This window comes from Cottoperca gobio, chromosome 6, assembly GCF_900634415.1.
Source record: "Cottoperca gobio chromosome 6, fCotGob3.1, whole genome shotgun sequence".
Taxonomy (NCBI): Eukaryota; Metazoa; Chordata; class Actinopteri; order Perciformes; family Bovichtidae; genus Cottoperca; species Cottoperca gobio.
In genome coordinates this window covers 22,317,705-22,330,345 of record NC_041360.1, presented here as the reverse complement: position 1 = coordinate 22,330,345, position 12,641 = coordinate 22,317,705, and the positions used below count along the sequence as shown (strand labels likewise).

Genomic DNA, 12,641 nt, shown 5'->3' with positions numbered 1-12,641 from the left:
CAAAGTTTCAATTAGACTGCAGCGACAGTTAGGTTACTCCCGCCTGGGTGTTGATTTGCGATCTGTTCATTTGGAATTAGAGTATTAGTCTTCTCGCTCTCACTCTCATTTTATATCTCTCAAGTTAGGGGAGGTTTTCTAGGTCGAGAGCTTCATTATTAATCATGTGCACAAAAGGACCATAATGTGTTCCCGAATTTCACGGTTTGGACACGCCAATTAGCCCGCGGAGTTGATGCTGCGCTTGAAGAGAAGGTTTCAACAAGCAGTCTGTTTTTGTCAAATGAATAAAATATGTTATCAATATATGGAGGGTGCTCAGTGCAATATGGAGATATGATTGTTTGCAGAAGTTGATTGTACCCCAGGGTTTCCAGCACTGTAAATATTGCTTTTTGGTGAGTTGTGTGTATGTGTGGCACTGGCAGAGCTCACTATCAGTTTGGCAGATGGCAGTATTTTTAACTTGCAACTGCAACATAGACCTCAAGGAATGCACTACAAACAGGTTGCATCATTTTGCCTGAGTAACCTGCAAAAGTCCAAATCAGATGAAAGATTTCCTCTCATCCATTTAATACTTCCTACAAGCACTGATGCGTAGCCTTCTTCCACGTCTGATAAATATAGCTTGAAATTTCCCCAGGGAGTTAACTCTGAGAAATTGCAAGAAACGTAATAAGCAGAACCAACAGTAGGGGGAAGCAGCACCCTTAAAGACATCGGACTGTGTACACGAAGAAAATGGGGACCAACGAGGGGCTATAGAACTAGAATATATAGAGCAGTTTGCTGTAATTAAATAATTTATTTTTCTTTGTGTTGCTTCCATGACTATATGGTTGGTTTCCATTAACGTGTAAAAAGCACATCATCTACTTTATATATTTTTGCTGGTTCTGGTGTGTATCTTTTATAGGCTGAATCGGAATATATCCAGTTACTGCCAACATTTCTTATCTATTTACCATACATTTCTGATTTTTTTGTATTGATTCCCTCGTTATTCTCATCTCAAACAAAGCACAAACACAAATCTGATACAATATTTACAACACACAGGCAGACATAACAGTATCTTGCAGGGCGAAGTCAAACCTGAGCTACATGCCTGTCTATGTGGTTTGATTCTATGTTGTGACTGCTGCTGTATTGTTTTGATTAGGAAAATCATTTGGACAGGTACAGCTACGGATTACGTTATCTAAGGTTAGTTTTCATTCGATGGTTTTTCTAAATGTACATTAAATATCTAATTTAATGACGTTTCAAATCGCATCTTGACGAGTTAACGTAAACTAAAGCAGAACGTTAGCTGCTCGTCTGCTAGCTAACAGCTTGCTAACTGAGGGCTAAAGCTAGCTAGCTAGCCAGCAGGACATCAGTCTAGTCCAACTGCTAGACACCATTGTTTCTAATCAGGATAACTTCAATACGCTTTTGATTTTTAACCTTAACGTTAGTCGACATGAATATCTGACAGGTGAACTTAGCATTATCCCGTAGTGACCGCATTTCATGCACTGCAGCTGTTAAAGTTGCTCGTTAATTTAACTGACGTTAGCCAATTATGGTGCTGTTTGCCAGCTGATACGTTTTGTTTTTATGAATTCCATCGACGTGTTAATGTTTGTCACTTTAATGGTACATATAGGTTCCTACGTTACATTACATTCTGCCCACATTAATGATTTTCTTACATTAATGTAGATTAACATTAATGTTAGCCGACGCTTTCAACCCTGCTGACTGGTTGCTCATACAGAAAGTGCCACACAACCAACATGCAACGCCACAAGCTAATATACTAATATACTGTGGTATTTAATTGCATTTAGCTATTTATTTGGGTTGTAAAATATTAGAATAACCTGTTTTTGTATCCCTTGTAGCGAGGTTAACATTAGTATATTATAGGATTCATAGGATATTTAAATGCTAGAACACAGTCCTATAGATTACCAATAACAAATACAGAGCAATGTTTTAGAAGTTTCCAAATACAACACTGTCTGTGCATGAAGTGATTCTCTGAAACACTAGTGAAGCACATAATGTAATGTTACATTATTCTGCCCAGGTAAAACTCCCTGCTATGTATCATTGTATCATGCATTGTGCGCCCTCCCCCAGCAGGGGGCGCTGCAGCATAGCTTTTATTTGTTGGGTTTGGAAAGCAAAACACTAGGAATAAAGTTAACAGTATTTTCCATTCTCTTTGTTAGCTGAAGAGTTTTTTTAAAACCCTACCTGAGAGTAAAGTTTGTTCTAAGGCTTGCTCAAATAAGCTTAACAGCAGAGCTTTTCTTCTGCAGTATCTGTGATGAAGTCATTTATAGGTGTCACTAGAAACTGACCTCAGGCATCAATCCCTTCTTAACTGTTTACTGTAGGGGGAATTTTCCCCACATAGTCTCCTCTTAAAAGTGCTTTTGCTGGTAGACCGGCTAATTCCTCGGTGACTTTTCCCACAGTACTTAGTGACAGGGGGCAGAAACCACATCCAGGATACAGAGGGCCGCTTCCCACGTAGTGATTCAGAAGAGGCGAAAGGTTAAAACACAAGGATGTTGTTCCTATTTTTTCAGAGCTCAACCTGGGCCGTTTGCCCGGAAGTTCTCTGAATCAGTATTCTTTTTAATTAAGTGCTTCCTGAATTAATTTGGATTTGTTTGAGTTTTCCAAATGAGTTTTGTTTTTATGTAAAGACCTCATGTTTTTCTAAAAGCTTTTTAGCATGTAGCCGTTCTCCTATCTCGAATTAAGAGGCAGTTCCACATCACTCCTTCCTGCTGTTGAAAATAGGCTAAATTGCTTTCTGAGGAGCGGGGGTGCGGTGTCTTTTTTCATTCACTTGCTCAATAATGATTGATAGCAGCAAGACATTTGTATTAGAGGAAATGTGGCTGGCCAAGACAAGGTTTGGAGCCAAGACTGGGAGGAGTTTGGAGCAGAAACTCTCCACTTCCTGGCTGGGCAGCATCCCTAGTGACAATGCTCCACGCCTCAGTCCAACCCTGGCTTAAAAAATGCTTAACCAACCTTCATTGGGCAGCAATGTGTCTCTGGCTTCCCCAGATTACACAAGCCTTACGTTAACTAATCCGTGACCTTTCCAGATCGTATAGCATTAAGGTTTATAGATCTTACCAGAGGTGGCAAAGTCCAAAAACTTGCAACTCTACTCCAATGACTGGCGAGTCGTGACTTCACCTGGATATTGAGACTTGATAATCTCCCGCAAGCCCAAAGATTAAAAGTATGTTCATTTTAAAAGCGTGTCACAAATGAATGAATTGTCCATTCATTAACTCAAGTGGATACTTAATCCCCAGATCCACTTTGTTTAAACCGACCCGACAGCATCGAGCTGCAGGAGAGAACCATGAAGAACTAACGCTACGTTACCGAGCGGCAGGAGGAAACATCGATGCCGTTTGCGTACTGAAACGAATTGCAGTATGCAAAACCTGCAGGTCAAAATTGACAAAGTGCATTATGACTTTTTTTTAGGACTCGAAATTCAAAGTTTGGGACTTGACTCAGGGAAGTCATGGAGGAGCAGACGGCATCTCCTGCAGCCAATGCCGACAACAACGGCCAGAGAAATGGAGATGAGGTACGAGCTGAACACACAGACGTCAAATGACATATTTTTAATCCGTTTTTCCAATTCAAACTCCAAGAATGTCCTGCCAGTGTATATCAAGGGGGGGGGGGGGGGGGGGGGGATGCAACCTGAACCTGTCAAAGCATATCTGTTGTTGTTATCTTTGAAGAAACCCAGACGTGGCAGCTGGACCAAGGGGAGGAAGAGGAAGAAGCCGATGAAGGACAGCAATGCACCCAAGGCCCCCCTGACGGGCTACGTTCGCTTCATGAACGACAGACGGGAGCAGCTACGAGCGGAGCGTCCAGACGTGCCCTTTCCAGAGATTACAAGGATGCTGGGCAACGAGTGGAGCAAGCTGCCCCCCGAGGAGAAGCAGGTCAGTGATGAAGGTCCAGACAGGATTACACATCGAGCAAACAACTGTGAAGAATGAAGTGTCAAAGTTCTGTATTTCTTTCCTTTGCATTGTGTGTGTTACTCTGTCTGAGGTCTCCTACGAGAAGCTTCCATATATGTGTTCATATAGATTAGTGCAACAGTGGGGGCTAACTAGGGCAATCCAGGTTTTGTGAAAGCAGTGGAAGAAAATAAACTGTGCAGCAAAATGTGTTTTTTTTAATCGTCATTACTTTTGGCTCTCAGTAATTGCGCCAACGCTGCCCCTAAGCACGGGACTGAAACATTCAGCTGCAACACGCCAACACTTAATCTCAAACCACATTTAACACTCTGAAACCAGCGGAGACGTTCGTTTATGTTTTCCCTGTGCACAAAAAGAGTGTCAGAACAAAGCCCGTCGAGTCCACAGTGTCACGGTTTCAGAGCTGACTTACTAGCAAACACATGACTGTGTTTGCTAGTTTGACATCCTTTTTACAGATTGTCTTGCCGTCGTCGAAGGCATCTTGTAATGTGTCCTAGATACGCCCTCAACTTGGATGTAAGAAACACAGAAATAGATTACAAAGGATAAAGTCTCCGGTAGTGATAGAAGAACTATTATTACAGACATGTCGAGGCAAGTTTTCCATTTCAATTTGATATTTCACTGCAAAGATATGAGTGATCCCGCTGTGCTTCAACCAGGGACACCTTGGATGGGCTTATCAAAAGATGACCGAACATATGATCAGTTTCCACTGCCCTGAGTTCCACCAGTAGCTCATAAGTCATATTTATGTTGCCACCTTTTAATTCCGTTTTTGCGAAATCATGTAATGAACTCTTTTTTTTTTAAAAAGCCGGCATCAACGCTTCACACGTCCTTTAACCAAACTCCTCAGCTTTGTCTGCCATTATGCACTGTGAGCACTTTCTGTTTTCCTTGCCGTGCTTTCCAGAGAAGGTTTGAGGAATCTGAACATGTTTTTGTTTTGAAATGGAAAGACGGGAGAGAGCCTGGAGAGCTGATTCGTATCACATTGTTTAACCACGAGTTCAGAACTGAGTCAGATATACCAGTGTCCTGGGACGAGGTCTTTGCATGAACATGGGTTTATTAGTGTTTCCTCTAATTCCCAAACTAATTATATTACAAGATGCTTTTTTTCCCCCCTCCTTCTCGTTACAAGCCTTGGGTGAATGTAGGTTATTAATTTTGGAAATGACTGATTTTTTTTGTCTTTTTGAAAGGAACTAATCCAGATGAAATAATCACTCCCACTCACCCGCAGCTCTTCTCACCTCTCCTCCTTCTCTCTGCAGCGATACTTGGACGAGGCAGAGCGAGACAAGGAGCGCTACATGCGTGAGCTGGAGAAGTACCAGAAGACAGAGGCCTACAAACATTTCACCAGGAAGGTCCAGGAGAAGCAGAAGGGCAAGCGCCACAGGGGAGGTGAGATTGAAGTCGGCGGCAACCGTTGGAAGCAGATAGTCTGGCGGTTAGCCCGCAGTCGTTCGGAGGCGTTACTGCTCAATAAAGTAGTCGGCAAGTCAAACACTTCGTGTGTGTGTGTGTGTGTGTGTGTGTGTGTGTGTGTGTGTGTGTGTGTGTGTGTGTGTACTGGCTTGAGAAATGTGGTTGCCCATGAGCAAGGCACCAAACCATAAGAGGACCTGTTGGAGCTGCTTTGTGGCTTAACGTAGAAGATGTCGGTCTGTTTAAACGCTCATGTTTATCGCCGCTCGGCTTTGAAACAGGATGTCAGTTTATATAAAAAGACAACAGGCTGACACGGCGAAGAAGTTTTACTGCATGATTTATATTTCCATTATCTGGCTGACTTCGCTTCAGTCAATGGAAATGTGGCAAAGGCGACGGGATACTTTTGGAGTTCATGGCAGTTCAGGTTATGAATTATGGTTCAAGTTGAGGCCAACACGACACATGGTCTACATTAAATCTCTCTGCTTCGTTGCTATTGGATGAATCTCGGTTTAAATATCTCAAATGTCGACGACACAAACAGCTGAAGTAGATGCTCGGCCTCGTTTCTGTGGGTTCACAACAAAGAGTGCAGAGATGGGATTATCATTTTTTTTATTGCTTTCATTCATTCTATCGGTTCACGATGTAGGGGAGGGGGGGGGGGACATGAATCATCTGCTGTGCTCCTTCTTTATTCTTTGCTTCCTTTCCAGATGTTGGGCACCAGGTAGCCAGTGAAGCTCTTCACGAGGTCAGTAACTCTCACTCACAATCACTTTCCTAACGTGTAAATATCACATTTATTTCAATTATTTATCACAGATTCAAAAGGCTACACATACTGAATACAGATGAGTTTGAATAGCAGCGTTATTAAAAGCTTAATCAACATGAATTTGCTATAAAAATCAATCAACTTTCAAATAAAATTTCTCAAAAAGTCGTCAAGTTAACCTGTGCAAAGAAAGTACTTCATTGTGAGGTTGTGTTACCGTGGTATTCTCTCACACGGCGACGTAATTCTGTTGTGTTCGCCCTCCTCTTGGTCGACCCATTAAGTGTTTATTGTTGCAGCACCAAAGCGAAGTTAATCCTCTTTGGTGCTGTGTTTGTGTTCGTAATCCAAACACTTGGCTTCTACTAAGTGTGTTATTCATTTTTATGAAGTTGTGCATGTAATTAAAGGTTTCCTTTTTGTGAGGCTTAGAGCATACTGCTGGAGGGTTGTGGTCAAGGTGACTTCATTGGAATCAGCATTCCTGTGCGGGTATCGTCGTTTCCCCTCCAGATTTCAAAGGACACATTATGTTCAGAAATGAGGATGGATGATGCATTCCTTCAAAAGGAAGGAGTAACCTGCACGGTGTCTTGTGACGCTGTTGTGAAACACATTTTTATATTGCAGATGTATTGCAAACCATTTCAGGGCCTTTGATATTTTAGCAGCACTGCTGATGAAATTACTTCCCCTTCCTCATTTCTTAAACTGTATCGCTGTATTTCCCCTGTGGCCAGGTATGAAATCAGTTACCCACCCACCTACCGCCCAGATAAATGACCAACCCTCACTGTCAGCTGTGTGGCCAAATGTTTTCACTCTTCAGCTTGTCTTCTTCCCTCTCTCTGTCTCCGGCTATCAACAGAAGGATGCAGAAGGGAAGGACAGAACTGTGTTCGATATACCGATCTTCACAGAGGAGTTTCTCAACCACAGCAAAGGTAAAGAGCTTTGAACACAGCCGGCTGTCCTTGTTGAGGAACTTGTTGTAGTCGGTGAGCTGTAACTCCATTTGTCTAAGTGTTTCTAAACCTCTTCCTCTGCTACCTCAAGAGAACTTCGTGTTATAGTGCTCCCAGAATAGTTCCACAGTCAAACAAACTCCGCCATGCCCTAAACTTTGGAAAGAACACACCTCTCCGAGCAAATCAAAAATAAATGAAGGCACCGACTGCTGTGTTTCGCCGTACCATCGCTCCAGGCTTCTCCCTCTCATCTTCCCATCCTTTCACTTTCTCTGCGTCTTTCTGTATTCCACACCAGCACGTGAAGCGGAGATGCGGCAGCTGCGTAAGACCAACATGGAGTACGAGGAGCGCAACGCAGCGCTGCAGAAACATGTGGAGAGCATGCGCGGGGCAGTGGAGCGTCTGGAAGGTGACGTGATGCAAGAGAGGGGACGCAACGGGCTCCTCCACCAACACCTGGAGACCCTGCGGCAGGCGCTCACCTCCAGCTTCTCCTCCGTACCTCTGCCAGGTGAGAACCAATGTCACTTTCTTCAGTTCCAAGCATACAGCAAAATAAGTCTCAAGGTCTGGGGGCTCTTATTGTGAAAGGTAACAGAAGCAGCGGATATGGTAAAGTTTTGTGTCAATATATAAAAATATATTTGTGATTTAATCACACAAAGAAAACTCCACTGTGAAGTGTTTCCAGCAGCTTTCACCTGTTGAGAAATGAGTAATGATTATTCCACTTGCATCTATTCTAACTAAGGGAACTTCTTCAGATAGAATTGTCTTTTTTTTTGTCTCAATGAAAAGATGATACATGACTCAGCACTTTCCCAGTCAGTTTGCCAGATATTTGCTGATAAAGAGTTCTTGTCTCATCTGTTACGACAGTGTAGAATTTAACCATTCATTTTGGGAATCTTCGACGAAAATTAAATGTACATTCTGCGGTGTGAGGGGAAATAAAACAGCTTTGCTTTTATTTCTGAAAGTGCGACGTGGCTTATGGGCTTGCTGATATCGATCAATGCACATTATATACCGCTTTTGACTTAATATCTCATACCATTAATGCCTCCCTAGACACAAACGCAAGCACTGCGGTAAACTATTGGTCCCAGAGTCCGAGTTTAAGTTGGTGAGACATGAATGACGGGCATGTTCAAACACCCGCTGTGCATTGAACTCTCACATGTGTCCTGTAGAGATAAATTCTGAAAACAGATTGTCCTGTGGGACGGCCTTGCTGTCCTCTCAGAGTCTGGTCATGTACTCAGGCCGTGAGCTCTTCTTAATTCAAAGCTGTTCCTTATTTAAATTGAAGGAATGCCGTTCCCTACCTTGTTTATACTTGTTTTCTGCACACACAGGAACCCGTGCCGAGCTCACACCCACAGGATTTCTCTCGTCGTTTGCTCCACACCTATTTGAATTTCTTGCTCACACAGCAGAGACACGGACTCTGCAAACAGCACCGAGTGACACCACTGGAATTATTTCATAAGAGCTCGACGATGAAAGATGATTGCAAAATCCACTTAGACCCAGCCTCGGGGAGGCTCTGTGGCACATTCAGCTTGGAAGAAAGTGTTGATAAATGTTTAACCGCTAACTTCAAAGCTTTCTCCGAGTATAAGCATGTTTACCTCCGATTTTATTGGTTCTTGCGGCAATTGAGCCATTTCCATTAATTAACTTGCTTTATGTAGGTTAACTAGAAAACTGGAGATGCCAGTCATTGCACTTGCTCAATATTAAATATTTCAATGCAGTCGTGGGACATCCTTTGATGTTGCTTGCAGCGAAAGCATCCGTAGCGACAAGTCGTGGATGGTGTCGTTGTGCTCGCATCATTCATATTCTGACTGATGTTGTCATATTGAATTGAGCCCGTGGTTTCTTTAGTGGTCATCTCCGCCGCCGCCAAAAATGTTCCAACGTAAAACATCCATATCTGTAAACGCGAAAGCGGATGAAAGTTTTTTATATACACTCTGTGGCCATTAATAAGAAACAAATGACACTTCACTTAGTGGAACAATCATTGTATTATAAACTGTCTACCCCCATTTGTACCTTTTCAAGCTTTATGTCGTCCTGTTATAATCTTTCACCTTAAAAACAACCGCATGTACTGAATGCATTTTTAAGTACTAACATCACAAACCTGTCGTCCCGCAGCCAGTGGAGAAACGCCCACTCTGGACAGCATTGATTCCTACATGAAGAAGCTCCACAGCGTCATCGTCAGTAGCCCCCAAGAACATGAGAATCTCATCAACACCGTGAGAGACGTGGTCAACCGTTTGGACAGGTGAGAATTTAAATGATCGATAAATCTAACGAATAATAATAATAATAATAATAATATAATAAGCTTTATTTGTATAGCACCTTTCATACAAGAATTGCAGCCCAAAGTGCTTCACAGCTAAAACATAACAATTAGTACAAGGACAGAATAAGAGCTTTTACAGTACAATAATAGGTGTTGATGTAAATGAGTCTGAAGTACCATTATAAAAATAGCAGAATTAAAATAGTATAAAATAACATTGGAAATCACGCCTAGTTTTTCTGTATCTGTGTCGTACTTAACGACCCTCCTGCCGGGAAATCACATTCATCACACTATTCTTGTAAATGTTTTAAACTGTCAGAGCCATATTTTGAAAGCATGAGATCAACAATGGGCCCCTGTTGCCCTTCAACTGGTTTACTCCATTCGGTTAAAGCCAGTTTTTCTCCAATACACATTTATCAGAGAACCTTCCTCTTTTTCCCATGGTAAAACAGTCTATTTGATCTCAGGCCTTTCAAAAATACACACTCTGAAATTCATCTCAGTTACCTTTACACATTCAATGTTAAACCAGGCATGACAAACATTTATGAAATCATTTAAATTAGTTTAAAGTGGCACCATTAAAAGACTAAGATAAAAATATATAAAATATCACCATTAAAAGGCTAAAGTAAAGAGATATAAAATATCACCATTAAAAGGCTAAAGTAAAGAGATATAAAATATCACCATTAAAAGGCTAAAGTAAAGAGATATAAAATATCACCATTAAAAGGCTAAAGTAAAGAGATATAAAATATCACCATTAAAAGGCTAAAGTAAAGAGATATAAAATATCACCATTAAAAGGCTAAAGTAAAGAGATATAAAATATCACCATTAAAAGGCTAAAGTAAAGAGATATAAAATATCACCATTAAAAGGCTGAAGTGAAGAGATATAAAATATCACTATTAAAAGGCTGAAGTAAAGAGATATAAAATATCACTATTAAAAGGCTAAAGTAAAGAGATATAAAATATCACCATTAAAAGGCTGAAGTGAAGAGATATAAAATATCACTATTAAAAGGCTGAAGTAAAGAGATATAAAATATCACTATTAAAAGGCTGAAGTAAAGAGATATAAAATATCACCATTAAAAGGCTGAAGTGAAGAGATATAAAATATCACTATTAAAAGGCTGAAGTAAAGAGATATAAAATATCACTATTAAAAGGCTGACGTAAAGAGATATAAAATATCACCATTAAAAGGCTGAAGTGAAGAGATATAAAATATCACTATTAAAAGGCTGAAGTAAAGAGATATAAAATATCACTATTAAAAGGCTGAAGTAAAGAGATATAAAATATCACCATTAAAAGGCTGAAGTGAAGAGATATAAAATATCACTATTAAAAGGCTGAAGTAAAGAGATATAAAATATCACTATTAAAAGGCTAAAGTAAAGAGATATGTTTTTAGTTTACTTTTGAAGATACTTGAGAGAGCTTGCCTCCCTAATGTCTGCAGGTAAAGTGTTCCATAGCTTTGGTGCATAATTGCAAAAGGCTGCATCCCCGATGTTCTTTTGGATGTTTCTGGGAACATTTAATAAGCCAGTAGTGGATGATCGTAATGTTCTTGGGGGAACATAGTTTATTAGAGAGTTGGATCACATTTTTGTTTAATTGTCAATAAAATGTATTGCCTTATTAAAGAAGCCTTTAAAATGTCTTTCTCAGTTGGACATAAATACATGAGTCTAATGGACAGTTTCACCTGAACATCCTTTTATTAGCTTTTCTCAAGCTTCCTAATTGTTTCAGATTGTTAGATATTTCTTTGTTTCAGTGAATGAATAATGAGTGTTTTGCTGTCATACCTTTGCCAGATAATTGGACCTAAAGGATTGAGGTTCACAGCAGAGGCTGCTCCTTGACGGTGGATCTTCCTGTCCATCTGTCCTCCCAATTTATTTTTAAAGCATCTTTTGTTACTCTGCTAAGTTGATGTAAGTGAAGGTGATGTAGCGTCTCATATTTATTTATTATTGTTTTACATTTTTTTTAAACTCTGTTTACCCTTTAATATAGATGTAGTTTGTTTTGTAAAATAATCAAATGGTAGGACATGAGAGTGTTTTATGTCACTCATTGCTCCTGTTCTGTCTTTATGTCCATTTATAGCAAATGCTTTCACAACGATATCTAAAGCATTAGCAAACATGTTCTGATCAAAGGAAAAATCAGTGGGTTTGTATTTACTATATCCGAATAAATACTTTCCTTTTTATACTCTGTTGAAGACAAACATGTGCCATTTATTTTTTCCCTGTGTGAAAAAGTGTTTGTGTTTTCAATAAACGTATTTACATCACCTGAGCAGTCGGTTTGTTTGGACACGTTGACGACATGCTGGGAATATGTTTGCACTGAAATGAAAGTCAAAGTTAGATACACTGGGTACCATTATTCAGGAAGTCTCAGTAGCTCAAACTATCACGATGCAATAAAGCAGAAATGCCGAAAAGATATCTGTTAAAATAAATAAATAAAGTTTCTGTAGTTTATAAAACAGCAACTATAAAGTGTTAGAACGATCTCTTTGATGGCGTGTATACAATTTGACAAGTATTTGTATTAGTACAAGTATTAGTATTTGCCAAACTACTGTAAATGTTTGAGATTTATCACATTAGTAATAATTGTTGCTTTTTAACAGCCTAGTTTTTAAGTAACTATCAAAAAGAATTATGAGACTAATCTGCTGTAATACGTCAAGTGTTTGTAATTGTGCTTATTCAGCGCCATAGCTTCACTTACAGCAGATTTGGAGTCGAACAGATTTGGGTTGGTTAGGTTAATTAAGCAGCTCTGCTGTAATTTACCAGAATCTGGAGAAAGAGACCAATTACTTTGCACTGTGGAACATTCACAGCCACTTGGCTGCACTCAGCTTGGGGAAACAACGACCTACTGTATGATGCTGCAGGATTTTCCCACTCACACGGCCTCGAATGAGGAACAAAATGGCTGTAGATGACTGTCATAAATCCGGTCAAATAAATCAGCTTTACGTTATACTTTGCTTGGAAATTTTAAATGAATTCCTATTTGTCTGATCAAAAGCTGACC

General features: G+C 40.2%; 1 protein-coding gene across 4 annotated transcripts; it reads left to right on the top strand.

Annotated features, from left to right (window-relative positions):
• The first annotated feature begins 1,053 nt into the window (after window positions 1–1,053).
• Window positions 1,054–11,883, top strand: hmg20a (high mobility group 20A). Of its 4 annotated transcripts, none has more exons than XM_029434494.1 (9): window positions 1,054–1,209; window positions 3,514–3,619; window positions 3,780–3,989; window positions 5,318–5,450; window positions 6,197–6,234; window positions 7,130–7,202; window positions 7,525–7,740; window positions 9,399–9,531; window positions 11,399–11,883. In XM_029434494.1, the coding sequence occupies exons 2-9, from the start codon at window positions 3,554–3,556 to the stop codon at window positions 11,400–11,402; spliced, it is 873 nt and encodes a 290-aa protein (XP_029290354.1). In that variant the 5' UTR covers window positions 1,054–1,209; window positions 3,514–3,553; the 3' UTR covers window positions 11,403–11,883. The 4 variants fall into 4 exon arrangements, with proteins under 4 accessions (XP_029290354.1, XP_029290353.1, XP_029290351.1 ...); XM_029434491.1 differs by having other exon boundaries at window positions 1,055–1,209; window positions 7,127–7,202; XM_029434492.1 differs by lacking the exon at window positions 1,054–1,209 and adding an exon at window positions 3,065–3,259 and having other exon boundaries at window positions 7,127–7,202.
• The last annotated feature ends 758 nt before the right edge of the window (window positions 11,884–12,641 follow it).

Excerpts from the sequence above, each read along its gene's own strand:
- hmg20a (XM_029434491.1), top strand. The coding sequence starts at position 3,554 with ATGGAGGAGCAGACGGCATCTCCTGCAGCCAATGCCGACAACAACGGC. Across the intron at positions 3,990-5,317 it reads TGCCCCCCGAGGAGAAGCAG|CGATACTTGGACGAGGCAGA; the intron begins GTCAGTGATGAA and ends TTCTCTCTGCAG. Across the intron at positions 5,451-6,196 it reads GGGCAAGCGCCACAGGGGAG|ATGTTGGGCACCAGGTAGCC; the intron begins GTGAGATTGAAG and ends CTTCCTTTCCAG.